A 25610-nucleotide genomic window follows, 5' to 3' on the forward strand; every position below is an offset into this window, starting at 1 on the left:
AGACTCTGGACAACTGCACAAATTAATCATTACCTTAAGATAGGATGGCACTGGGATTTGCCTTGCATTTTCATAAGAACAAGAAATAACTTGCCCAGGATTGAAGGCTCATGTCCTGTATTCCCTATATTCTGCACTGCTGATAGGGGAGGTCTGGTTTCCTCTCAGCTGACCTTCTGAGATGTTTCTCTGTAATTCCACACTGTTCAGCCGTGTGGCCCAGCTGTACCTCTCTGTGTTGCAGAGATAGAAGCAGTACCAGAGCTGTGTGACACAGTCTAACCAGCACGAAACAGGGGGCTCTTTGGTTCCTCTGTGTGTAGAAGACCATGGTGAAGCCTAAGTTTTCATCCCTGAACTCTTCCATCTGTAGTGCGGAGGTGACCCTGTGGTGAATTTGGGCTAAAGAATTTTAAGCTGGTGTCCCAGGTGTTCATTCCCACAAGGAGATAAAGTTACGGAGCTTTTCATCTAATCAAGAGCTGCTCTCTGAGCCTTGCAGGCTGCAAGTGATCACTGTCACTGTATCCTCTGTGTTCTCTCCCTTTTTCTCTTTGTACTCTCTGTAATATGCCTCCCACTCCCTCTTTTTAATCCTTTTCGTAGGAGGCTAATTACAAAAATGTAGCTTTCCATCCTTGTTGGATTCAAGTTTTCTTAAGTTGCCACAACCATCTGAAAGTGGAATACTTTCAGACCCAGCACAAATTCCTCTGGGACTTAACTGTCCAGTGTTGCCCTCTCTCCAGTGTTAAAAATTATTTGTCTATTTATTTTACTTTTTTATTGCAACTTGTAAATGATTATTTGTCCATGCAAGGACTTTTCCTATGGCAGATTTGTTTCTTTCAGAACATGGGGCAATGTGCTCTCAGGCACATGATGTGACTCTTAGGGATGTCCTGTGCAGGGCAAAGAGTTGGACTTGATGATCCTGATGGGTCCCTTCCAACTCAGCATATTCTGTGATTCTGTGGCCTTGGCAAAATGGGCTTTTGATATTAAATTGCCCCTATCAGGTGGGTCTGCTCTGGCTGTGTACCTGTTGACCACTTCAGACACAGATTAACATATGACTTCTCCTCACTAAAGCTATCTTATCTTTCACTCTGTATTTATGCATCCAAGCTGTGCTATTCACACACTTTTAAAAATTTTTCTTGAGTAATAGGAACCACTCTCATATGCTCTTTCTCAATTTTCTGTTCAATATTGAATAGATGGTAGCAAATGAGAAGCATATGAAAAGCAAATTAATACAAGTCCTGTCGTACTTGGTGGAAGTATAGCATTATAATTAAATGCCAACACAACATACTGAATTAATTGTAAATGCAATTATGCAATCTTTAGAATACCAACTGAGGTTTTTTTACCGTGGCTATCTGCTTTACTGCATGTAAGCACAAAACTTCAGGAGAGGATTTTTGATGATTGGTCTTTTAATTCTTATTCTTTTACATCATTGACTATTTGGGGACTGTTTCTTAAAGAGAATCACAGAGGTAGCAATAATGCTAGTAGTTAGGGTTTCAGGCAGTTTATTAATATTTTTTGCAAGTAATATTTGTCAGTGCACCAGTATTTGCATATTATATTAGAAGTCGTTTTGCCAAGTGCTGGTTGGCAGGATGTCATGTTCTCTGCTTTCCATTTGGAGCTGTGATTGTTTTATCTCTGAAAGGAGTTAACATTTGCTTTATTTTAGATCCTAGCTCTTGCAGGATGCACAGCATCTAAACTAACAGGGTCCTGTGCTCTAGGAGTGATTCCTCACTTTGTCACTGCCAGGAACAAACACTGTTGTGCTGTTGTTTCATCACCACAGCCCTGGTTCATGCCTAACACACAGAGAACTGTCCGTCTTGGAAACAGAGATAAATTTCCATGTCCGTGTTTAACTTTGATTTGTAGTTACATTTTCGCTCTGACCTCCTCCCACTGACTGTAAATCAGTAAGTGAAAAGCACACCATGTACACGATCTGCAGTCAAGGATTTGATACACTTGTAATTAATTTACAGCATTCCTATATATGCTGGTAAGAAAGATTAATGCCCTTCTCAGGTCCACTTCCACACAGCCAGTGGGAGTTTCTCTTCTTTTGCATTAAGAATGCAAAAATATGAACCTAAGAGAGAATTCATTGAATGAGGAGCTGTGTGTGACATGCAAGACAATTCTGTCCTGAACTGCACTCTGTAGAACTCTGCTGGCTTTAGGTAAAGTGCTTTGTTTTACTCTCCCACAAGTCATTTTTGCATATGACATTCACATTTATATGTCCTTTAACTGTGCTACCAGAGGACCAAATTACGTTAGAAAATTTAAACTGTTTCCTAGGGACTTCTAATAAAATTGTAAATCTGATGATTTGCTAAATTATATATAATATGGACAAAATGGCACAAGATGAAGCAAGGTTTTTCTGGTCAGTAGATATCTAGGAGGGATGAGCCTGGCTTTGTAAGCCAGTACATTTTTCTGTTCTGGCATTTGTTGCTTTGCTGCGTCATCTTCTTCAGCAAGTGAATTAATAGTCAAAATTCTTCATGTGGCCCCTTGTTCTGGAATGACAAAATTACATTGTCCTCTGTTGATATCTGAAATCCTGTCCACCTTGGGAGAAAATGTGTTTTCCTCATCAGAAAATTAAAACATCCCATGACTACAAGTGAAGGAATCCTGGCAGTTGTGCTCCACATTCGATTAGGAATGACATCTGTAGACGTTGGGACCTTTTTGTTTTGCTGCTCATGCTCTCCTGTAGTGGCTGCAGGCCTGGAATTGATGGCTCTTGGAAGGTTTTGCTGCGAGGAATGGGGGAAATATGCAAATATAATAATCTTCTGAATCATCTTGTAGAAGGCATTGCTGTAGTCTGAGGCAGAAATACAAGCCATCAAAACATGCAAATCACATTTGTGTGAGTGACACAGTGAGGGTGTCCCTGTGCTTCAGTAGGGCATTACTGAAAATAGTACTATTCCAGCTTTCCATGGGAAAGTACTTTCTGTTCAGTGAGATGTTTTCTTTCTCTACCTAGTCATCAAAAACACCATCAATCCCATTTCCAGTGAGGCAAGCTTCTGTGGAATGTGACATTTGTTATTTCCCTTACCTGATAAGAGCTGTAGACCTAGATTTGTACAGAATGCAACACATACCTTTTTTTCTTTATTATTTATTTATGCTTGTAAAAGGGTTTGTTCAGAAGAACTTGGCCCCAAAAATTTGATTTTCTGGCTAGATGCAAGAGAGGTAAATTCACCCCTTCTGTAGTTTTCATGCACCTTAACGCAGGGAAGGAAATCAGAGTGAGTTTGTTGGAGTCATGATATAGAGTATATGGTTGGAAACAATTCAGAGGTAACCTCCTGCTGCTCTTTCTGTGTCTGTTGAAGAAAAGAACGTTGTTACAGCAGACAACTGTCAGATGAAGTTTCAGAATTGATATATTACAGAAATAAAATATACTGTGCACATTATGATCATGCTACGAAGTTAGTGAATGTTTTTGGTGGAAGTAACAACATAAATTAAAATCTACACAGGCTATAAGCATGTTATTCACCCAACTGCCCTTGTGGACTTCCAGGCTTGATCTTCTTTCCTTTGCATGCATGGAATTTGTGCAGACATCAAGAATTTCATGCCAGTATATGAGGTGGCTGTCAAACAAGATCCAGTGAACAGAGGTGATGGCACTTTTCCCCCCTCAGTATCCAAAAGTGGAATTGCACACAAATATGTCATCGCTTATCGGGATATAAAGACAAGCTTTAAAATCTCATAGAACACAGGAACTAATGTGTCATTTTTATGTTACTTCACATGGCTTCAGTTTGTGACCTGTAAAGTAAAATATTCTGATCCTTGCCATTTATTTTTTCAGTTTCTACGAGCTTAACCATTTAGGATGATCCACCAGTTCGGTCTGAAGCACAGAATGGGGTGTATTCATGCAAGTATTAGTCCTGGTGTATGTGTCCCTCTGAACATCAAATTAATGGTTTGAGTCATGGAAGTTAAAAGGAATTTCAAGTGCTGTTTTAATGAGGACAGACAGGAACATCTTTTGATACCTTGTACTGAATTTAAGCAGTTGCCTATCTGATATACTTCATAGTGGTGCCCGCTCCGCTTCCATAATTATGGGCCTGTCAGCATTTCCATTACTAACCCCTATATATATGAAAATATCACTCCAGGATGAAGTTTTGTACAAAGCCTTTCAGCTGTGAACGAAGAAGCTTTCAAAATTAATTTTGCTGCTTCTCCAATTTAAAAAATGAAGTTTTGCTGTTGCTTGCTCTACCCTGTATTAATGTCTTGTTTTCAGAAAAAAAACCCCACAGGGTCAAAATACTGATATTTGTTTCCTGTAGCGTGAATATAACACATTGAAAAGATAAGAACTGAAAGCGGAATGCTTTTATTTAACCACAAAATAAAAGCACAAGCAGGAAAAAGTACATCTGCAAGCTGCCACTCTGAGCTCAGAGCCACCTCACTTCATTTTTACCTGTCTGCAAAGATGTCAGTAGCCTGTACCCTTTTGCATAAATTCCAGAACATCAGGGAATTATAATTTTGGTATCAACGTAGACGGATTTAAAAATTGTGATTTAAAAGTTGAAGGGCACTTAGAATTAGGAGGTGCCAAATTATTGTTGCCCATACAGTTTTGGTTTGCCTGCCTTTTGAATATATTTTCCATAAACTGGTTCCTGGAAAGGCTGGGTGAGGCTGGTGTGAACACCACGTTTTCATGATATAATTTTTTTGTCTTTTTCTCGGGTAACATACTACCCATCTCTGAAGCTGGAACCAGTGTCTACCATGGTTTTGAGTGATGCTTATCACTAAAATGTCTGAATGTTTACTAAATACTAATCAATTTATTTTCATTACATTTTTGTAAATGAAAAAATTCTATAATTTTGCAGGTGACAAAAGTCTGTATTGAGACATAATAGTTGAAAATATTCACTTTTTCTTTGAGTATTTAACATTTGGAGCTTGGTTTTCCAGGGTGGAATTGGAAATACAGTTCTCATTGACTTTACCACTGGCAATCTGGTAATTATTTAGCATTTCTCTGAATCAGATCTTGTGTCAAGTGGGGTACCCAGATGACGAGGAACAAGGGAATAGCAATTGCTTGTGAAGAATTTGGGATTAAGTGATTTGCTTTGTGTTACCTACACTGCTTAAATTCCTCATCCTTCTGCATCACGACTGGGCCCTCGTGCTGGTGATGCCCAGAGGACACGCGCTGATGAAGTCTTCACTTCACATGACCTTGAGCTGGCACTGTTTTCCCTTCCCAGAATGTTTCCCAGCACTTCAGCAAATGGAGCAGAAGCCCTATGTAAAATCATCCCCATTGGAATGCAACTGCCTCAAATAGGGAGAAAAAGTGGTATGTGATTATTTAATTGTGCCAGTGTTTAGGTACCCAAGTGCATTTATATCCAATCAGACACGCATCCCTTTCCGTAGCTCCTGACTGCCTGGATTTACAAGCTGAGTAAGATTTCCTTAAGCATAGTTTTTGTTTGTAATTATTTTGGGAGATTTTGCAAACTTCAGTGAAAAAAAGAGCTTGACTATCATAGAATCATAGAATGGTTTGGGTTGGAAAGGACCTTTAAAGGTCATCTGGTCCCACCCCCTGCCATGGGCAGGGCCATCATGTGATGTGTGATCATCTGGTCTCATGTGAGCTGCTGGCTCTTATCATCATTGCTGGAACCTTAGGATGCACTGCACAGGCTGCTGCACTTGAGACAGTGGAGACTAATGGATAAAATGAGCATTTAGAATGTACACAGTGCCATATGATAGAAGAGAATAAGCAATAGAAAAAATGAGCATTTAGAATGTACACAGTGCCATATGATAGAAGAGAATAAGCAATAGAAAAAAATCTGTGATAAAGAACATGAAAAACACATATCCTAAATATAGTAGGATCTGTGAGAGTGTGCAGTAAGAAGAGAGTATTTTGATGATTCTTCTGGAAAGCCCTAAAAAGCTTCTTTGGGAATATGGAGCTGTATTTGCAAAGACTTAAATTTAAAGGTTTATATTTAGCCAAGGGATTTTCATACATAAGTATTTATGCAAAGATTACATGTCTGTTGAATTTCAAGTCCCTTTTCTAGCTCCCTGTAGGCATAAGAGCCTTCCAAAGGAAAAAATTCTGACGTTTATTTCCAATACAATGAATCATTTTTATTTAATAATTGCTATTATTTTTACCAGCAACTGAAACTTTCCTGAGCCATTTTCACTGTATTTTTCTGAGCCTAAAGTAGACACAGAAAAACATCATGCAACTAAAATTCAGTGGAACTTTTACCAGCAAGAGAACAATCTCTTGTAATGGTAGTTGTTAGCCAGTTAATGACTGGTCATCTGTTACTTTCTCTGCTCATACTTTAGATACAAATCTCTTCAATGTAAGTGGTTCATTTTCATATTACTGTTACTGATAGCATGAATTTTAAATACAATTCTGTTAACAGAAAAATGCCACTATGTATTTACACAATACGCTGCCTATGTCAGTGTTAAAATAAATAGTTGATGGTAACATAAACTTGTGTTTTACTTAACTGGCAATGACCTGCTGCAGTATCAACATCATTGTTAACAATAACAGACAGCTAGTAAATACACAACACATGCACTAAAGTGCCTTCATTGGAATTATTTTCAGAGCAGGATTAAGTCAAACTACCAGCTGCTTTTGATATTTTAGGCCAGATTCATCAATCCAGTGGCTGTCTTCAAGTCAGATACAGATCAGCAGGAGATGAGAGTGGTTATTTGGCTTCAGTTATAAGCTCCTTTATCTTTTGTTCCAAAAAAAATAGCAATAAAACTAAAGTTATAGTTAGCAGAAGCTAAGAGGGAGCTAAGAGAATAAGGACAGTCCTGAGGGTAGTGTTGGGTTGCTTATCTCCACCTGGATTACCTGCAAACATTGGGCTGAGTGTTGGAAACAATCTCACCATGGGAGCACAGAGCCGTTCAGCCAAATGAGTCAGCCCACGCTGAGCTCACACTGAAGTCCGTGTCTGTGTTATTCATTATTTTCATCTTGTTTCACAGGTTAATTGTTTGATAGCTCTTAAAATTCATCTTCTTTCATCATCTTTTTCATATAACCTTTGAAACCACATTTGATCTTTCATTTCAAGAAAATTTAAGGCAGTTCCACTTCTTTGAGCTTCTCACTTAATAACTATTCATACAGATCTTTAGGCTTATGGTGTTCTCTGAGAGGCTGTCTGAGATTAATTTCTTCAATGTTTTACTGTATTTTTTTTCATTGGATTTTTATTCATTGTTTAGAATTCTTGCAGGGGAAATTGCAATTTTAGGCATTTTAATGAAGTTGTGGTTACGTGTAGAAAATTATTTTGAGGATGATACCTGATGGTAACTGAAAATTCACTTAATGTCACTTTTTCCTACTGATGTTATTGGAAGAAGAAATGTCAGTCAAATGGCCTTAAGGAAACATTTGGTCTACGGATGAGTGGAGAGGCAAGCGTGTCTCTGCAAGTTTCCCTTTGGGATTGCATTTCTAGACTTGAGAAAGTGCATATTGTGCTTCATTGTTGCCCTGAATGTGTGTCCTCACAAAGATGGAACAGTGACACCACAGTGACGTCTGCCAGTTACTCACATGACAAAGGTACTAAAATGCAGAAACCCTTTCACATCATACTGACTTTACAGGCACCTCAGCTGCAAAGATAAAAGCATCCATTTTGTAAAGGTTGAGATATGAATCTCACCAATAGATAGGGTAGGATAGGGTAGGGTAGGGTAAGAAGGAAAGGAAAGGAAAGGAAAGGAAAGGAAAGGAAAGGAAAGGAAAGGAAAGGAAAGGAAAGGAAAGGAAAGGAAAGGAAAGGAAAGGAAAGGAAAGGAAAGGAAAGGAAAGGAAAGGAAAAGGAAAGGAAAGGAAAGGAAAGGAAAGGAAAGGAAAGGAAAGGAAAGGAAAGGAAAGGAAAGGAAGGAAAGGAAAGGAAAGGAAAGGAAAGGAAAGGAAAGGAAAGGGGAAAGGAAAGGAAAGGAAAAAGGAAAGGAAAGGAAAAAGGAAAGGAGGGGAAAGGAAAGGAAAGGAAAGGAAAGGAGGGGAAAGGAAAGGAAAGGAAAGGAAAGGAAAGGAAAGGAAAGGAAAGGAAAAAGGAAAGGAAGGAAAAAGGAAAAGGAAAGGAAAGGAAAGGAAAGGAAAGGAAAGGAAAGGAAAGGAAAGGAAAGGAAAGGAAAGGAAAGGAAAGGAAAGGAAAGGAAAGGAAAGGAAAGGAAAGTAAAGAAAAGTAAAGGAAAGGAAAGAAAAGGAAAGGAAAGGAAAGGAAAGGAAAGGAAAGGAAAGGAAAGGAAAGGAAAGGAAGGAAAGGGGAAAGGAAAGGAAAGGAAAGGAAAGGAAAGGAAAAAGGAAAGGAAAGGAAAAAGGAAAGGAAAGGAAAAAGGAAAGGAAAGGAAAAAGGAAAGGAAAGGAAAGGAAAGGAAAAAGGAATGGCAAGGAATAGTTTAGTATTTCAGCCCTGCAGGACTGCCTTTATTAGTAAGTGGAAAACCAATGCTAATTTGATCTTCCTGTTGTAATGAAATTACTGAATTATGCTTTCATGTCCACAGATAAAAAAAAAAAAAAAAAAAAAAAAACAAACTTGATCGTTCATAGGCATTTATTCATATGAATGACCTTTAGCCATTCTGGCTGTCTTTGTGTCAGGGAAGTCAGTTGTTGAATAGTTGGGGCTGTCAGGGCTTTGTGGCACAGTCGAGGACTGGAATAACTATATAAATAGCCAGCCTCAAATTCAAACCTTCTGGCTGTAGAAGGGCATGTTGTGTCTCTGTAGCACACATCAGGGCTGAGAGGAAAAATGGAAGGTCTTTTTTTAAGAAAAAGAGCCTTCCCAAATTAAGGCAGCTACAGCAAGTTTGGGTCTCCAGTTTGTGAGTTCAGGCACCAAAAACAAAGTGACTTTCAGGGTGACCTGCAGTCAGTGTGTTCTGTACCAGTCTTGTGCTCGGTGCTGCTCAAGCAATAACTTTTGTTAGGAGACCACCAAGAGCCATCAGATCCATAATGCTGCATAGTGGTCCTTGTTCTCTCTACGCTATTTTGCCCATAAAAAAATAAATAGAGGAAGGTGGAAGACTGCCATGAGAGTTGGATCTGCTAGATTTCTACCTTTGAGGGGAACTGTGATGCATAATGCTACATGAGGAATTTCTGACTTTCATTAAGGCAGCATCGACAGGTAATACAGGAAATACCATATGAACCCAAGGCTGAAACTCACACTTCATTTTCTCTCTTCCACGTGCTGTAATTCAGGTGCTAGAATGCAAGTCTTTTATTTGTTCTCTGTAACTCAGGAAGAACTGGGGAATGGGAATCCTCTGAGTTGTGAAAGAAGAGCCCTGACCTGTCACTAAATCCAATTGAATTAAACGCACAGTTTGCCCTTTTGGGAGGCCTGTATGTTTGTCAGAGCTAAGCTTTTGTATTCTCTGTTGATGGTCATGATGTGTTTGTGTGTTAGAAATTATTGGAAGAATGAGAAAATAAAGAAAAGAAATAATCAGTCATGCTTGCCAGACTCTGTAGTTTTAATGTCACTAAGTGCCATGGGAAAATGACGCGAAAACACTTGTCATCCAGCAGCCCTGAATACAGCCTTCCATCTTTCCTTGCCCTAAAAGAACTTTGTTTACAACATTAACTTCTCTTCTGTGTTTAGGCCTCACTTTAAACATCTTAAATTTTTTTTCAGTAGTAATTATTGATTTTGCAATTTGAATTTAAAGAAACAAGTTGGAATAAAAAGTTTCTTTTGATTTTTTCATTTCCCTCCCTTTTTGGCATAAAATATTATTTTTAAGAGCACTGCATTATCTGTTCTTTTTTATTGTATACCTGGGGTGCTTTTTCTTTTCTAAGATAACTTCATTTATGTGTGTTATTTGTTTATTTGGTGTGAGTTACTGGTGATCCAGATTATATCAGGTGGCTGTGAAGCTAACTCAGAGTCATGACAAGAGAATAGGCACACGACAGGTTTAGTATGGTCAACTAGAGTATACAGTGTATAAAGCATATAGTATATAGTAGAATATATTCAGTACATCAACCTTGTGTGCGTGGATGAATCCCCCTGGAAATGCCAGATCTCTTCCCACGTATTGCCCTACTTGTCAGCATTTGTGCTCACAGCAAGATGACCATTTGGCTTCAACAGAAGTAACATTGTGAGCTTCCCACAGAGCCAAACTGGTGGCTGCCTCTTAGTGACAGTTGTGACCAGTTGAGACAGCAAATTGCTCATTCCCATCCTTTCAATCAAAGAGTAGAATTAGATGCATTAATTTATTTTGGTTTAACTAATTGCCTGCAGCCTGCATAGGAGAAAATATTAAAGAAGCACTGCTTAGGCTGGTTGTCTGTGGTGGCTTTGCTAATCCAAGATTGGGAAGTACGTGTATCAGATGCTGCAGATCAAGGAAGGTGCAGCTGAGGAATACCCCTGCTCTGCTGCTCTACCGTGTAGCTTCAATTTGTGTGTCTGAGGTGCTGGAGACAGTTCAGCCGTGGCAGTGAGGAAGTCAGAGTGCCCAGATGGTTATCTGCTTCTCAGGAGAATCCTGCAGTCCATACAGAGCACAAGGCAAAACAACTGCAAAAAGAAAAAAGAGAAATAGAGAATTTAGGTTTCCAGGTTGGATAATTAACCATTAACATTCCTTGTATGTATTCATTCTGTGAATGAATGTGAGAGACAGAGGAATGAAATATTCTAAAGGTTAACAAGTGGCTGGAAAGTGACAGTGTGGATCTTGCAGGAACAGTTTGCCATGAGCTCCCACTAAAGCTGTTCCCTGAACTACTCAGATAAAATCTTCCTAGTCAAGCTCCCAGGCCCTGCGTAAAATATGTTAGAGGTTTCTCTGTTTTGGGAACATGTATCAGGTAGTGTGACATCCCCTCCCTCCCTTCTCACCCTAAAAGTTTTCAAATAAGGGAGAGAGATTTAAAACAAATCTGAGAAACTGTCCACAAGAGCACTTGATTTGTTACTGCGGAAATTCTTCAAAAGGCATTTGCCCAGCCTTTGAGCTGGAGAAATCCCTGAGTATTCCCATTAAAGCATAGCATTATCTGGTTAACAAAGCTGAGAGTTCATAAAATTTTTAGAATAAAAAAATTCGTCATAAAAATGTTTCACTGTCACAAGCCTGTAGAAATAGTAGAAACTATCTAAATCACTATAAAAGCAATGTTTGAACTTAAAAGTAATGCAAATATGTACTGGTATATATGTTTGACTGAACCACATGCATTTAAAAGTATGTTAGACTAAAATTAGATTACTGACCAACCTGTGAGACCTGTTTGGGGATGGACATTTTTAGTGAGTTTCATTCATGTTTTAATATTTTCTTCCATCTTTTTCCTTAATTATACCTTTTTATGTTTCCCAAGGAGTGATTTACAGGCACATGACATATGTCAAAGAATTCTCTAAGTTTGTCTGAATTCTTTACTTTTATGAAAAGTAATAAAGAAGGTCAAGCTGTGTTGCCATGCAACACGTTTGTGGTCTTGCTGTCTGCTCTTTCTGCTTGCTATAAAAAAATCAAAAATATAGGAGATAAAGAGCGTTCATTGGGTTGCCATTGCTGCAGCAACCACTTCCTCTCTGAGTCTGAGCCAATGACAGGAGTGTTTGGGGAGTAGAAGGCCCTCGGTAGCAGGAAAGGAAGCGATGATCTCTTTGTATTTTTAGACTCTGGTGAGGAGGGTTTTTTTGTTCAGCTTGTGAGTGTGTGGTTTTTGTTTGGGGTTTTGTCAATTATTGAGCTCTACAGCAGAATGCTTTAGATTAATTCTCTGACTTTTTCCAAACCCAGCTTTTTACAGGGCGTGTGCATTTCAAGTCTTTGAGCTACATGTTTTCCATTTCAAACATGTGTCTTAGATAGCAAATTCCAGCCTGGAGTATGCACGTACATGGTGCTTGCATGACTGTCTCAGAGCACTGTGCTGTACAGAGGGACTGCAGGAAGAAAACCAGGTTGTCTATACAGAATTCTTATCTATTTATACATTTTGTTGTTACGGTTTTCAGCTCTATTCCCTGGTGCTACTGTACACCATGAACTCTTATACCCAAAGGATATGTTCCAAGTGACGCAGCTGGCTCTAACTAATGAGGAAGTGGTTAACTGGAGTAGGGAGTGCAGGAAAACTGTTTGTTCACTTACGTACAAGGCTCTCCGGAGTCAACAGGAGAGGCTTTCCATTGGACTTAACAGGATCTGTTCCAGCTGAAGTGGCCTTTTGGAAACTTCTTTGTACTTGAAAGTTTTCCAAAAGGCCACAACACGAAACAAAATTCTCATGGTGGCAAGAAAGCTATTCCCACTTAGATGTATTGAGGAATTGATTTATCTGTTACTGGTGGTATACAAGCTACATCAGAAGGATGCGCAGTCCAGCATAGAACTAGGGGCTGCTAATTTTTCTGCTGTTCCTGGTAGTCATTACTGCCGGTTTTGGTAACCAAAGGGGTAAGGCAAGGGTATCTGTCCTAAAAGAGTTTTATAGTTTCCTGGTGCATGGTCAAGGCTCCGCTAGTGCCACTGGATTCTCTGAGATGCTGATATCTGCACTGATAAATTGCCAGCTGTGAGTTATAGCCCCTGCATAATCAGACTGTAGGTAGCTCTGTGGAATATAGCGATATGTATTTGTTGTATAAGCTTGAGAAGCTATATCCCATTTCACCCAAACATTATCACCCTCTCTAATCTTCCTAAGTATGATGAACCCACGTAATTCTTCTGCATTGGTTAAAATCTGCAGATTGTAGTTTCCTGCACCTCCCTCTCCACTGTTTCCAGGTTCTGTCCCAGAGGAGATGCTGGTTGTGTTTGTGTAATGTTCTAGACTTCCCTTACAGAACACTAAAACCAGACAAGCACTGGTGGAATGCCTAACACTGGGACCCCATCTCTCTAAAATATCTGGAGACCATATAGCTTCACATTCCTGGCTCATGATAAAATTGAATTAAGCATATAGAGTCCCCAGTCAGGAATTCTTTGCCTTCATCCTCCCTTTAGTGTATATGTGGTATTGAAGGAATGTCAGCTCTGGAAGCTTTGTAGCCTGTCAGTCAGTCAGGAATGTGGTCCTTCCTGGAAATTTTGCTTATACTTACGCAAGAGCTTCTGTTCTGTGTAGTGCTGGAAGGCAGCAATTCTGCTCATCTGTACCTCGTCAAAGAACTTGCACCTTCAAGGTGGAGCAGTTTGAAATGAAAGGTTGTGTGCTCTAACTCTAGAGAAAGATATGAGCACCCTGACTCCTCCAGCGTGTGCACCCCCAGGTGTCACAGCTGCTTTTTGTTCTGCAGCAAAACCCAGATTTCCTGCCTGAGAGTTTATTTGGCTGCAGTTTTGATTTTCCATAAGTCAGGAACAGGCAAACAGATTTCTCCTCTAAATGTGCTCCCAACATTTATTACAGATTTGTGCATGTAAAAAATGTTCATGCATAGGTACAAAAGTAGTAAGTTCCTACGGTAGTGATTCATTTCAACATGGGGGGATTTTGTCACAGATGTATAGAATAGGTACTTAAATTGCAAACGTTTGTTCTAACTAAAATGGAAAAACTGTATCTTCTTTCAGTACTAGTTTTGAGACTTCAGTGTATCTCAAAAATCTGGGGAGGAAAGTATGTCTTCATTTCCTTCTTATGCAATTGCTCTAGCGTGCTTCCTTCCATCAAATGACTTCAGGTAACCTTAATATTTTCATTATCCTGATCCCTGGGTTAGATGCAGAGATGCAGGAGTGACCTCCACTATTTACAGACCCGGGATTCTTTATAACATTATTTTTATCTACAGGATGCAGGAATAAAACAAGTGCATTTTAAAAATTAAATTGAAGTCAGTTTTATTTTAGAAGATCAGAAAGTCGGATGAAGTATTTGTGATAATCAAATGAAATATTCTGGACTGTGAATATATTTTTATTTCATTGTAAGTAGCAAACAAAATTTCACTTTCTTCTGAATAAATTTGCAGAAGGCAGACTGGATTTGTCTTGTTCAGCTTGTTACTACTAAGTACTAAATTCTGATGCTGTTTTATTCATTGTAGATTGTGCATACTAAGAAAGTTCTCATTTTTTCATATTTGTAAGCAGAATTATATTGCCTAAAACACGTTGTAAGGAACTTGCTTGCCAAAAAATGTAATTGCAGAATTACTCCCTGCTGTGGTTCTGACAAGGTTTATGGAATCCTTTGTAGTCTCTTTGGTGCTTCTAAACTCAAAGTTGACTCAAATTTTTTTCTGAAAGCATTGAATTCTCTGCACTTGAAAGTTGATGGTGTTGGTGTGAGAGAGATTTTCCTAAGTCATAAAAATGAGTAATTACTGAAGAAGAGTAATTAGAGAAAAAGGAGCCTGAGGGGAAAGAAGTTCTACTTAAGCATTAAGCAAATACCATTAGCCATGCAAAAAGAGAAAATAATTTCTAAAAGCATGAATAGATGCACGTGTGTTTGGTCCATTTATAGTTAAAGATAAACCTAACTCTCAAGTCTGTTTCTGCACTTCATTGAATTTTGAAAGGGTCAAAGGATGTATGAAACTCTGAATACTCCCAGCTTAAACTGAACTGAATTAAAATAACTAAATTTAAATTTTGAATTTTTAAATAACTGAATCCTGCACTTCACGGAAGTCAACCTTCCTGTTCAAAGCCAGCTTTTCAGCCCAGCCCTTTGACACATTGTGTGGCTGGCTGGCCACAGCACATCCCAGCTCTGGCCAACTAAAATGTGTTTAATATGCGTGGCACATGAGTTAGTTTCTTCTCTTCCTCCCCCCTCCCCACCTCCCCCCTCCCCCCAGTCCTGTTTGTTTTAATGGAAAAACAGGTAACAGATTTTGCTGTCAGGTTTAATAGAGCAAGCTTCTCCCTCATCATCACTGGTCCATGGAGAATGTTACATTTCACTGTGAGTGAAATAGAGTCTTGTGTCACCCCATGTGCAGGGCTTGTGCCTGCTGCTGGAAAGAGATTGGTGACAGGGATCAAGAAGAATGCCCACACTTTTCCATTTTGACTTTTCTTGGAATGTCTAAAATGGAAATAGTGTTTTCTTGGAATGTCAGGAAAAGAGTTTATGTCACTGAAAAGCCTTTAGGAACCTCTACAAATATTATGTTGCAGTTTTAGTTCATTTTACTGCATTCTAAGTTAAAATTTAAAGATACTTACTGAACAGCTCCTTGAGCTTCAGTCTTTAAATTAATAACGATCTCATGAATGAATTGTGGCAAACAAATAAAATATGCTTTTGCCTTAGAAAAAGCTTCAATAATGTTGGACAGTTATCAAACTGATTGTACACTGTAAAGCAGAGTGAACTGTGCATGAAAAGCAGGAAGCTGGAATCAAGGCAGGGCATGCTTGCAGACAATCAGAGCAGGTACTCAGAAACAGGGCTGAGAAGATGTGGAGAGTGGTCAGTGTGCAGTACTGACAGACTGCTCAAGAGACAGAGTAAGTTTCTTTAGCCATTTTTTATGTGCACAGAGGACTTTTGAGACAGTCTTTGGAAATGTATCTGCATTCCTTGCAGGAAATACATGGATAAATCTACATAATAGAATATTATCGGTATTTATGTACAAAGCACATAGTGTACATGGTTGAAAAATGCAACCAGCTGACTCACTGTAAATTATTGTTAATAAAAACTGATTCTTAAAAATTGTATGAGCTTGTACACTCCAGATAAACAGCTGGCTTTTTTCAATAGCACAGCTGGTGTAGAAGAATAAAATGACTACAATTTGAACAGGACATGAGCTATGTTTGGCAAACCATTTGCATGAAAACAGAACATTTGCAACTTAATTTTCATTTATTTTAATTTTCATTGTACACCTATTAACCAGAGATCTGGACCTGCTCCTGTTGGTTTCAGTATCACTTGTTTAATTGTAAGCCATTATGTGTCAGGGTATTGTAAATTTAGAGTAGGCCATGTTTCTTTAGCTGGAAATACCAGAGGAGGATACTGACTTTCAACATCCAGTGTGTCATTGCTGAACTGAAATTCACGGGAATTTAGGCAGATAAAATATCTTAAGGATGTAATTTCTTCCTTGAAAAGGCAAAGCAAACATGAAAGCAGTAAGAATGGCACTTCACAGCATGCAAAAGTCAACTGTTCCCACTGCAACTGTTTGTTTGTGAGGCTACAAAAGCATGTTCCCATGAATTTGGGCAACAGTAAAGAATACTGCTGATGCAAGTGAGCAGATGTGTAGTGCTTTCTGATTCACAGATGCATGCAGGAATTAGTTGAAAGAAAAATTTCAAGCTCAACTCTAAACTCTGACTGGTTGGATTCTTTATATATTACTGCAGGAAGCAACATTTATATCACCAAATAATTTGCATTATTTTCTGGGGCCTCAAATCACAACAGTGAATCATACTAACATTTAGATTTTAGGACCTAGATGTTTGGTGTTATTCCTTGATTGGTCTTTTGTATCGATAAAAACAGATTTCCCTTTGAGGACAGTAATTTAGAAGTCTACCTTTGCTCCTGGAGCTACTTTCTCATATTTGTTCCTCGGGGACAGCCATTTAAAATACCAGTTCATAAAAACTTCTTTGCACTTAGGATGTTTCTGCATGACAAGGAGAATGCAGTGCAAAGGTGCCTGGTTTGCTCTAAGCATCTTAGCTTAGGAACAAGAAGTCAAACAGTATGTTAGTGCCCACTCCACACTGCTGTTTGGCCAGGCTAAAGGAGATTTAGGGTCAGGTCAGCAGGCTGGGGATCTCTGCATAGCACTGCTCTGGGCTGGAAGAACAACACCCCCCTTCTGCCTTCTCTGTTTACTATTCATGCTTTCCTTGCAGAATTTCCCAAGCAGTCAAACCCAGCAGTCCTCTTTTCACAGGATTCTAGCCTACAATGTCATTATTTTACCAGGAAAATCACTATTTTAGAAATATAAACCACTACTTTCACACTGGTAAGTTCTGCTACATAAGAGAGACTTCCAAGTTCAAACTTACAGTGAGTTTATTTTCCTCCTGCTTTCTTTCCTGCATTTCTAAGAAAAAAGAAGGATTATTTCAGTGGCAAGTTTTCTTACTCTGCAGTGGTTTCAAGTCTGACTGATCTCCCTCCATAGCACTGTCCTGCAGTAAAACCTTGAGCTGGTGGTTATCAAGAGATACCCATTTCCATTGCTTGCAAAGTAGTGCCCCAAAAGAAACCAAGTCAAACCAAATTCCTAATTCCAAAAGCAGGCAAGGAGGAGCCAATACAAACCCACCCATACACAAAAAATCAAATACCAGCATACTACACATTCCTCTATTCTTGTTAAAACCAATCTAGGAATGTTAATAACAAAGAAAACAAATCACTTTGTCAGAACCTGGAACTTCTGTCATGGAAAAGATTTCCTTAAATTATTGTTAATAGCTATGAATCATCACCTGCAGTGGTTTGGGGATCAGAGGGCATAACCTCGGTGCTCCATCAGCCGGGGCTCTAATTGCCCACACGTGAAGCCTCTGCTCCCACATCCACACAAGTGTGAGGATGCATCAGGATTCACCCATTCCAGATGAAATGATGTCTAATAATACTAACATGAAGGATTTATGGTTAGTGGGGGAGATAAGAGAAAACACTTCTCTTTAAATAATTATCATTTAGAGTGAAAAAGAAATTACAGGTGTGTCTTGTGGTAACAGCACTGAGCTGGAATCGCTAGACTGAGGCTAAATTCCCTGTTCTACCACAGACATCTTTTTTGAAGTTGATGTATTAATTTCTGTTTCAATTAGTCAAATATAAAATAAGGTTAATACTTTCTTTGCCTCTCTTCAGTGTGTAACTGTAAGCTTTTCGTATCTGTACCAGTGTAGGGCTTAAGTCTTGATCAAGACCTGAAAACAATGCTCTCAACATCAAAACAAACACAATAGGAAACCTCTGTGTATCCTCCTAAACAAAGATATTTACTCAAGCAAGTACATTTCCAAACAATTTATTCCATATTGTAAAATATTGTCTTGGTTTGAAAGACAAGTGTCTGCTAAGGAAGGCAGAAACCTCCCTTGGAATGGCAGATGCAACCCCCTTCCCTCCGAGTTATTATAATTTTGAAATCAAGGGGCTTTTAGGCAAAGATGTGGGAAATAGGAATAACAGTTCTTTACTGTTATATATCTATATGTGTATAACCAGTCAAACAAACAGCAATAACCGTGGCAGTAACAGCAAACAATCACAAACCCAGTCCCAGCCTTTCGGCTGTCAGGCCCTTTCCCCTCGGGTGCAGTTCCGCTCGCAGCCGGCAGGGGCGCTGGCGGCTCCCGGTGAGCAGGGCAGGTGCGATGGTTCCCCCGCGGCTGCAGGGGGCGCTCCGGAGCGAGCTCGGGGAGCACGCGGCTCTGGTGCCCTGGGATCCCGGGAAGGGATGGGACAAAGAAGCTTCACAAACGCCTGGGGAGCCGATCCCGGTGTCCGGCCAGACCCTCGGGAACAGCAGGCTGGAACAGCAGGCAGGAGCAGGGACGAGCACAAATCCTGGGTGGCAGAGGAGGTGTATCCAAACAGAGAAACCCCCCGGAGGTCTGGGCAGGCAGGGTGAGCACAGCTGCAATGTAGCGAAGGCTCAAAGCAACGGCGGGGCAGGGCGGCCACGGCCCGGCTCCTAGCGGGGCAGGGAAGGCAGCTTTGGGATCCTGGGGCTTCTCCAGCAGAAGGAAAAGCAGCCGAAGAAAGCATACTCCTCTCTGTCCAAACGCACTCAGGTGAAAACAAAAGAGTAGCCAGATGCGCCCCACTCTGTAGCCAGGTCTTTTGTTTTTCTTAAATACCCAGCCGTTTGCTCCCCTAGCAACATGTATGGGCAAAAATTCCTTTAACGGAAGAAAAACCAGGAGAGCTCCTAAAAGCCCAACAAATATCTCTGTTAAACTGCTGGGAAGAGATTGCTGGGAGTGACAGGCTGGGCATGTTTGGACAAGTAACTTAGTTGGGGATCACCATGTTTGTCTCATGGTGGTCCTTTGAGGAATAATCAGAAATTGTTTTAAATAATTCGAAATGTAGACAAGTGATGAATAATATTCCTATTAATCTTTTAATAAAAAAATAAAATTAAATCCTGGAACACATTCACAAGGGAGCACACAGAGCATCTTGCAAAGACTAAGACTTGAAAATAGATCAGAAATGTATCAATCAATTTTAAGATTGTTTTATGTGGATGAGACAGCATTCTATAAATCAGAATTCCTTAATAAAATTGCTACTATTTTGCCATAATCAATGCCCTTGGATTCAGTGTAGCTGGACCGATGTAACTGATGATGAAGCTGATTCATTGTATTTTCTTGATAGAAATAAATCTTAACTAAATTGAGGTCAATGACAAAACAACTATTGCCATCAGTGGAGGCAGAGTTGTACCCTTTAGAGCTGCCTTCGTGCATAAGGACAGATCTGCTTCAGTTTAGTCGTTGCTGGTTTTCTTCTTTTTTTCTGTTTTACCTTTGCAGTTTTCTGAGAACAGGACTAGACACCACTGGCATGTTTTAGCATGAACCTCTGTGAGCAATACTTACCGTTGTTGAAATGCAGCTCACCAAACAATCATTACCTTGAGCAGGCACAAAAGACACTCAGTGTCTTCTGGACTCCAGCTCCTCTCTGCAGGAAGAGATCTCCCTACTGATTTAGAACAAAAAATTGCACAAATTGAAATGGCAGCACCATCCCTGATGGTTTAGTCTAGTTACAGAGAAATAAAAGTAGATTAAAGGGTTCAACTATTCTTTTAAATATGAGAATTATGTGTAAGACGGAGCCAGTGATAAATCTGTTACATTTTCTGTGAGCATTCAGATAAGAACTTCAAGGAGTGGTATGAAAATTTCAGATACAAGATCATTTTGGCATAATTCCTCCTTTGATTGAGTTTTATTTCTTATATTCCACCTGAAGTTTGAAATTTTGTACTCTAAGACTTGTATTAAATCAAAACCTGAGCAATAGGCAGTCAGGCTGGAAAAAATTCAGACACGTTTGAACAAAGATTTCTTGTGCAGCTCTTGCTGGAGATGGTGGGAGCTCTGCATAAGAAAGATGGGTGGGGTGGACCCCTTTTAAAATATTTTAATTTTTTCCTTTATTTATTTTTTCCCTCCTATCTGAGGGATAAAAATGCTTCTGGTCTCACTTACCATTTTAAACAAAATCAGCTTGACCATCCTTATGCTGTTGCTAACATGAACCTTGTTTCTTGTATGACTAAATCCCAACAGCAAACACCATCTGAAGGAGCAGGCGAGTCACCACCGAGACAGAGTCTCACTCCTTAGGACTTGGGAAACATCAGAGCTACTACAAAAGCTAAACAGCAATACCCTTAGAAATGTCTAATTCCACATTCTGTGCATTTGTTTATTGAAGTTCTTCCTCTGATATTGAATAAATTTTCACCTATTAAACTGAAGCATTTACAAAGAGTTTTGCTCCAGATCCAAATTCACATCAGGTGCCATTGTGTGAAATTTTACTGAATTCCTTCAAACAGTAGATGGTCTTGGAAAATCATCTTACAGCTAAGAACACAGAAATTCAGATTGTGATAGAGCAACATAAACAGTCATGGCACATCAGTTTACCCTTGCAGGAATAATGTGTATCAATTACTGTTGTTAAATGATTCTTAAGTGCTGTTTCTCCACAATATCCATAGGAACTAAGAAAAAGCTGTGACTTATTATTCAGGCATTTAAATTCCAGCAAGTTCTAAAAGACACATCTTTGCCTTGGATTTTTTTCATGTAAATAGAAACATACACTTGAAAAAATGCTATTTTATCTGAAATAATAGTTGTGCACTCTCTGATTTAGTAAAGTACTATTATTTTGGAAGTTAACACTTTCCATCCTGCTCTAGAATGATTTTAACATTTTGTACAGCAGATAGAAGCAAATGAATAGTACACAAAAGAGCTAAGTTAGCTACTTTAAAGTACATGTACAAATATGTTTCCTTTGCAGAATACAGCTGCTTTCCAGCAGGACTGCCCAGCCACTTCAGTAGTTATGAAAGGTTGTAGAATGGTCAAGGTTGGAAGGAACCTCAAAGCTCATCTCATTCCAGCCCCGTGCCACGGGCAGGGATGTCACTCACTGGATCAGGCTGCACAAGGCCCCATCCAAGCTGGCTTTGGAGGTGGATATTTCTACTCGACTGGTGTCCGATCCGTAGCTATGGAAAGTCATCGCCTGCGGAAGGCGAAGAGCAGTAGGATTCCTGCAGGAGAGCTGTCCAGCAGTGGTGCCTTCTGTTTCCTTCAACATCTTCCAAATGGGAGGCACCATGCTGAGCTGCCTTGGATACCTTTTGTGAGATCATGGCTTTGATTGGAATGTGTGTGATTTTGAGCCTCATCAGAGTAGAACCTTCCTTTAAGCACTGACTGTGCAGCATCTGGAAACCAGTTGCTGTTTGGCAGCACTGACCCTCATCTGCAGAGGGCAGTGGGCAACAAGGCTTAGCCCCCTTAAACTTCTGCTCAGATTAATTTACAGTCTTTGGGATTTGATATCTTGCAAGCATTTTATAGTGAGGTGGGCCCAGGAAAGAACAACAACCTCTGTTAACAAAGCGTGGTGTTGCGGGGATATCTCTGGTTCATGATGCTGGAGCAAATGAAGGCATCAGTACAACCCCACAGTTGGTTGTCAGGGTGAATGTACACTCATCTGGATGTTTCTGAGCCAGCATTTCCAGCAGAAACTGAGGTGTTTGACCATTAAAACTGAGAGCAAAACTGCAAAGGACTACATGGACATAGGAAATTGATATGTGCAATTATGAAACACTTTCCAGAGGTGTCCATGGCAACTAAAATTCATAACTTTGTTGGATAACAAAAATCTCAACAGAGATCGTGATCGAAATATTGACTTTATGTCAAGATGTAATTCCTCTCTCTACTCATCTGACCTTTTCATATTTCACAGGATATAAATTGCTGACCTCTTCCTTTCCATTAGAAGATAAGGACCTTATCACCTTTCCTCTTTTCTGCCATCCTTATCACTCCACAGGCAGTAAGTCTGTGCTCCCAGGTGCTGTAATTGATACTTATCTAATTAAAGGCAAAGCATTTTTTCTCAACTTGTATTCAGCTTTGAAGTGTGTTGCTTTGATTTCAGACCTGAAGAACAGCTTTGTGTGCCTGAAAGTTACTCTTTTTAAACTGTACTAATTGATCAAATCAAATGTGCTACCAACTTTGCCTTCCCTGTGCACCAATGCATTCATTTTTTTTAGAGAAAAAGAGAAGACAATTTGTCATGGATCTAGTTAAAAGCTATGTGTGAGGTTTGCAGCTCTTCAGAGCCTTTGAGATTAGAACAAAATGTTCAAATATGATGAGATAAAGGATTCAGTAGAGACAAAGGTAGATAAGTGGATTAGCAAGTAAAACAGTGTTAGGACTTACTCTCTTAAATGAGCGTTCAAGATGCAAGTTCCAAATTTCTTACCTTCTTGTGGCCTGTTGCTGTAGGGGAATAAATTTGGATTATGTAGAATTGAGGAACTAGTATAGGGTGCCCTCCATCATAGTATTCCTTATCATTTTGTTTAGTGAGACTGTCTTGTTGCCAGTTGTAGTGGTTTGGTCCAAAATACTCATTACTGTTTATCTGCTGTGAGATAAGAATTAGGAGAAATGCAAAACAGGCACCAAACTTGAAAGAATATAAAGAAGTTTATTAACAGACCTAAAAGAGGAAAAAAAAAAATTATACCACCTTCAGAACTCTCCTTCTCCCCCCACCTTCCTCTCTTCTCCCACTGACAATGTGAAAAGACAACCCTTAAGATGTTCAGTCTGTTTACCACTTCCATAATAACCTTGTTCAGTCCATTTAGAAAGAGAAGTCTCTTCTTGCTCATGCTATGAAAACATTATCACAACGAGACAGCCACCCACTTCCAAATATCGTTCAGTCCATTTAGGAAGAGGAGTCTCTCTGCCTGCGTGTGAGTCCTTTCCCCCGACTTGCAGCTTTTCCCGCAACTGCTTTCGAGGGTCCACTCTTGAAGTTTTTTGGGGTACAATTTTAAGGTTGAGCCGTTCAGAAACAAAAACAGAGGCCCTTCTCCTTCCCTGGGAGCAAAGGGTCTTCATCATCTTCATCTTTAGGACTATCTCTGGGAGCATCTCTAGGAACTGAGGTTTTCTCCTTTCGCATTTGGAGCAAAAGTCCTCATCTGGTTCATCTCTAGGGACTGAGGTTTTCTCCTTTCCTGTTTGGAGCAAAAGTCCTCATCAGGTTCATCTCTCCCTGTCCAAACTTCTCATGAAATTACAGCTACGTCAGCATCTGCCTATCTCAGCGCAGGTGCTTCTGCTCACGAGTTGAACACTCCACCCCCCATATCTTCATGAAATTACAACAGGATACTCTGGTATATCATAGCTTCACAAAAGAATTTCAGCTTTAAGCATCTCCTCTCTCTCTTCCTTCAGGTTTTCAGCTCTTCACAGCAATAAAAAGGGTTACTCTCACCTCGGCCTTGCAGCTTTGCAGCTGGAATGTTGAATTTTTCTTATCGCAGTGGAGAGGGGGGAGAGCCGAGCCGCTCCGGCTGCCCACGGCAAGGCAGTGGGGGGGGTTCCATGGCTGGAACAGGTCCATGGCTTCAGGATGGCCGTGGCCCGGCCCGGCCTGGCCCAAGCAGGGCCTGGCCGGGCCCGCTGGCCCCCACTCGGGGCCCGCAGCCACCTGTCCCAGCGCCGGAAACGAGAGAGAGCTTGGAGGGGGAGTTTGCCTATTCTTAAATGTGGATCACAGAGGTGATCACAACTTTAAGTGGCTTAGAGAATTGTCCATATTCAAACTGGCCAGCTGATAGGTTCTATCAGTTCCCAGAGGAAACTGTAAGCACCCCTTAGCAAGGACGTCCCTTCCGGGACTATGCTTGCTAACCTATGACACCAGTTACTAATAAGGTTTGTGATGGTTTGGGGTTTTTTTTCTGAACTAATTGCTCTTTTGAGTTGGGCTTTTTAAAGTATGTGATAGGATTGCTGTTTATAATATGCAATAGCTGCAAGAATCTCATGGAGTTTTCTGAGGTCATACTGTCACGATGCTTTTGTTTGCTTATGCTGAGCTAGTACTTGGCAGCTTGTGTGGTAGCTCAGCCATTCTCTAAATTAACAGGTTGTTCTTTGTATTTGAAGGGGGATTGATGTGGTTGAGGTGATTAGCATGTACATGCCTAAACAAATTGCTCTGGGGGAGAGAGAGATCCATTTGAGAAAACTGGATAGGTCCAAAGACTGTTGTAAGAACCCTAGTATGCTCAAGAGTGTGCAAAGGACTTGAGAATAAAATTTTAGACCAGAAAATTACTGGTAAAGTACAATTTTACTCTAAAATCTTTGTCAATGAAAGTTCAAGGATGTACTTTTTGTTAAATTTCTTTGGAGGCAAAAGCCCTGGTGTAGATACGAGACACAGTGAGAAAAAAAATCAAGTGCAACAATTTATTTTTCTGTGATAACAAAGTTAGGCCAATCCTCACAGTGTTTGGCTTCCTAAGTAACTTGGGAGTAAATGATCATTAAAGTGCTTAAATGCATTTTAATAATATTGCAAAGTCACTCAAACTTCTTTTTTCAAAGGACTTGGAGTCTACGTGGTTTTTTTCTTAAGAACTGGAGCTCCTGTCTCTGTGGACCAGCAACAGTTACCCTGAATGTTTTTGTGGGGCCTCACTGTGTTGGCAGGGCAGGAGAATCCTGTGTTCCACAGAACCTTTAGAGTTCACCTGATGGTTAAAGTCCCTTTACATTTCAGCATGTGGAAGCACTAGATTAATTGTTTACTTATTCTTAACTGAAATACTTACAAATACAAAGTCTAATAATAGAGGACTGGCCTAATTCTTTACATTCGTATGCACACAGGTTTTGTTATTTTTTCCACAAATGATGCCATGGACTTAATAACATAATGGGAGGACCCCAAAAATACTGGTTTTCACCTTCAACTACCTTTTATTTACACACAGCAGTATATCATTGACTAAGACTGGCTTTTGAATACGTGTATAACATAAAACTAATATACTTTGTTCTTGGTTTTGCCTTGCAGTACAGAATTGGACAGCTGTACATGATCAGCAAGCACAGCCATGAGCAGAGTGACCGAGGGGAGGGTGTGGAAGTGGTGCAGAATGAACCCTATGAAGATCCCAACCACGGCAATGGTCAGCTAACAGAAAAACGTGTCTATCTCAACAGGCAAGTGCACTAAAACTGTTTCTCTCAGCATGGACTTAATAAAAATTTGCAAGGAATGCAGGCAGCAGCCTTTCTGTTTCAAAAGAATATGTTCCCATGAATACATGCTGCTTCCTGGTAGCCATGGGGAGGTGGGGTAGATCAGTGGCTTGAAATAGAGGGATTAG

General features: G+C 39.9%; 1 protein-coding gene across 4 annotated transcripts in view; it reads left to right on the forward strand.

The window, feature by feature from the left end:
- PITPNC1 (phosphatidylinositol transfer protein cytoplasmic 1) overlaps positions 1–25610 on the forward strand; it is an 82612-nt gene that overhangs the window by 14009 nt on the left and 42993 nt on the right. For all 4 annotated transcript variants that reach the window (XM_032128923.1, XM_032128925.1, XM_032128926.1 and 1 more), the window contains exon 2: positions 25295–25443. In XM_032128923.1, the coding sequence (XP_031984814.1) occupies positions 25295–25443 (149 nt within the window). The remainder of the gene's footprint in view (positions 1–25294; positions 25444–25610) is intronic.

This window comes from Corvus moneduloides, chromosome 19 (genome assembly GCF_009650955.1).
Source record: "Corvus moneduloides isolate bCorMon1 chromosome 19, bCorMon1.pri, whole genome shotgun sequence".
Classification (NCBI taxonomy): domain Eukaryota; kingdom Metazoa; phylum Chordata; class Aves; order Passeriformes; family Corvidae; genus Corvus; species Corvus moneduloides.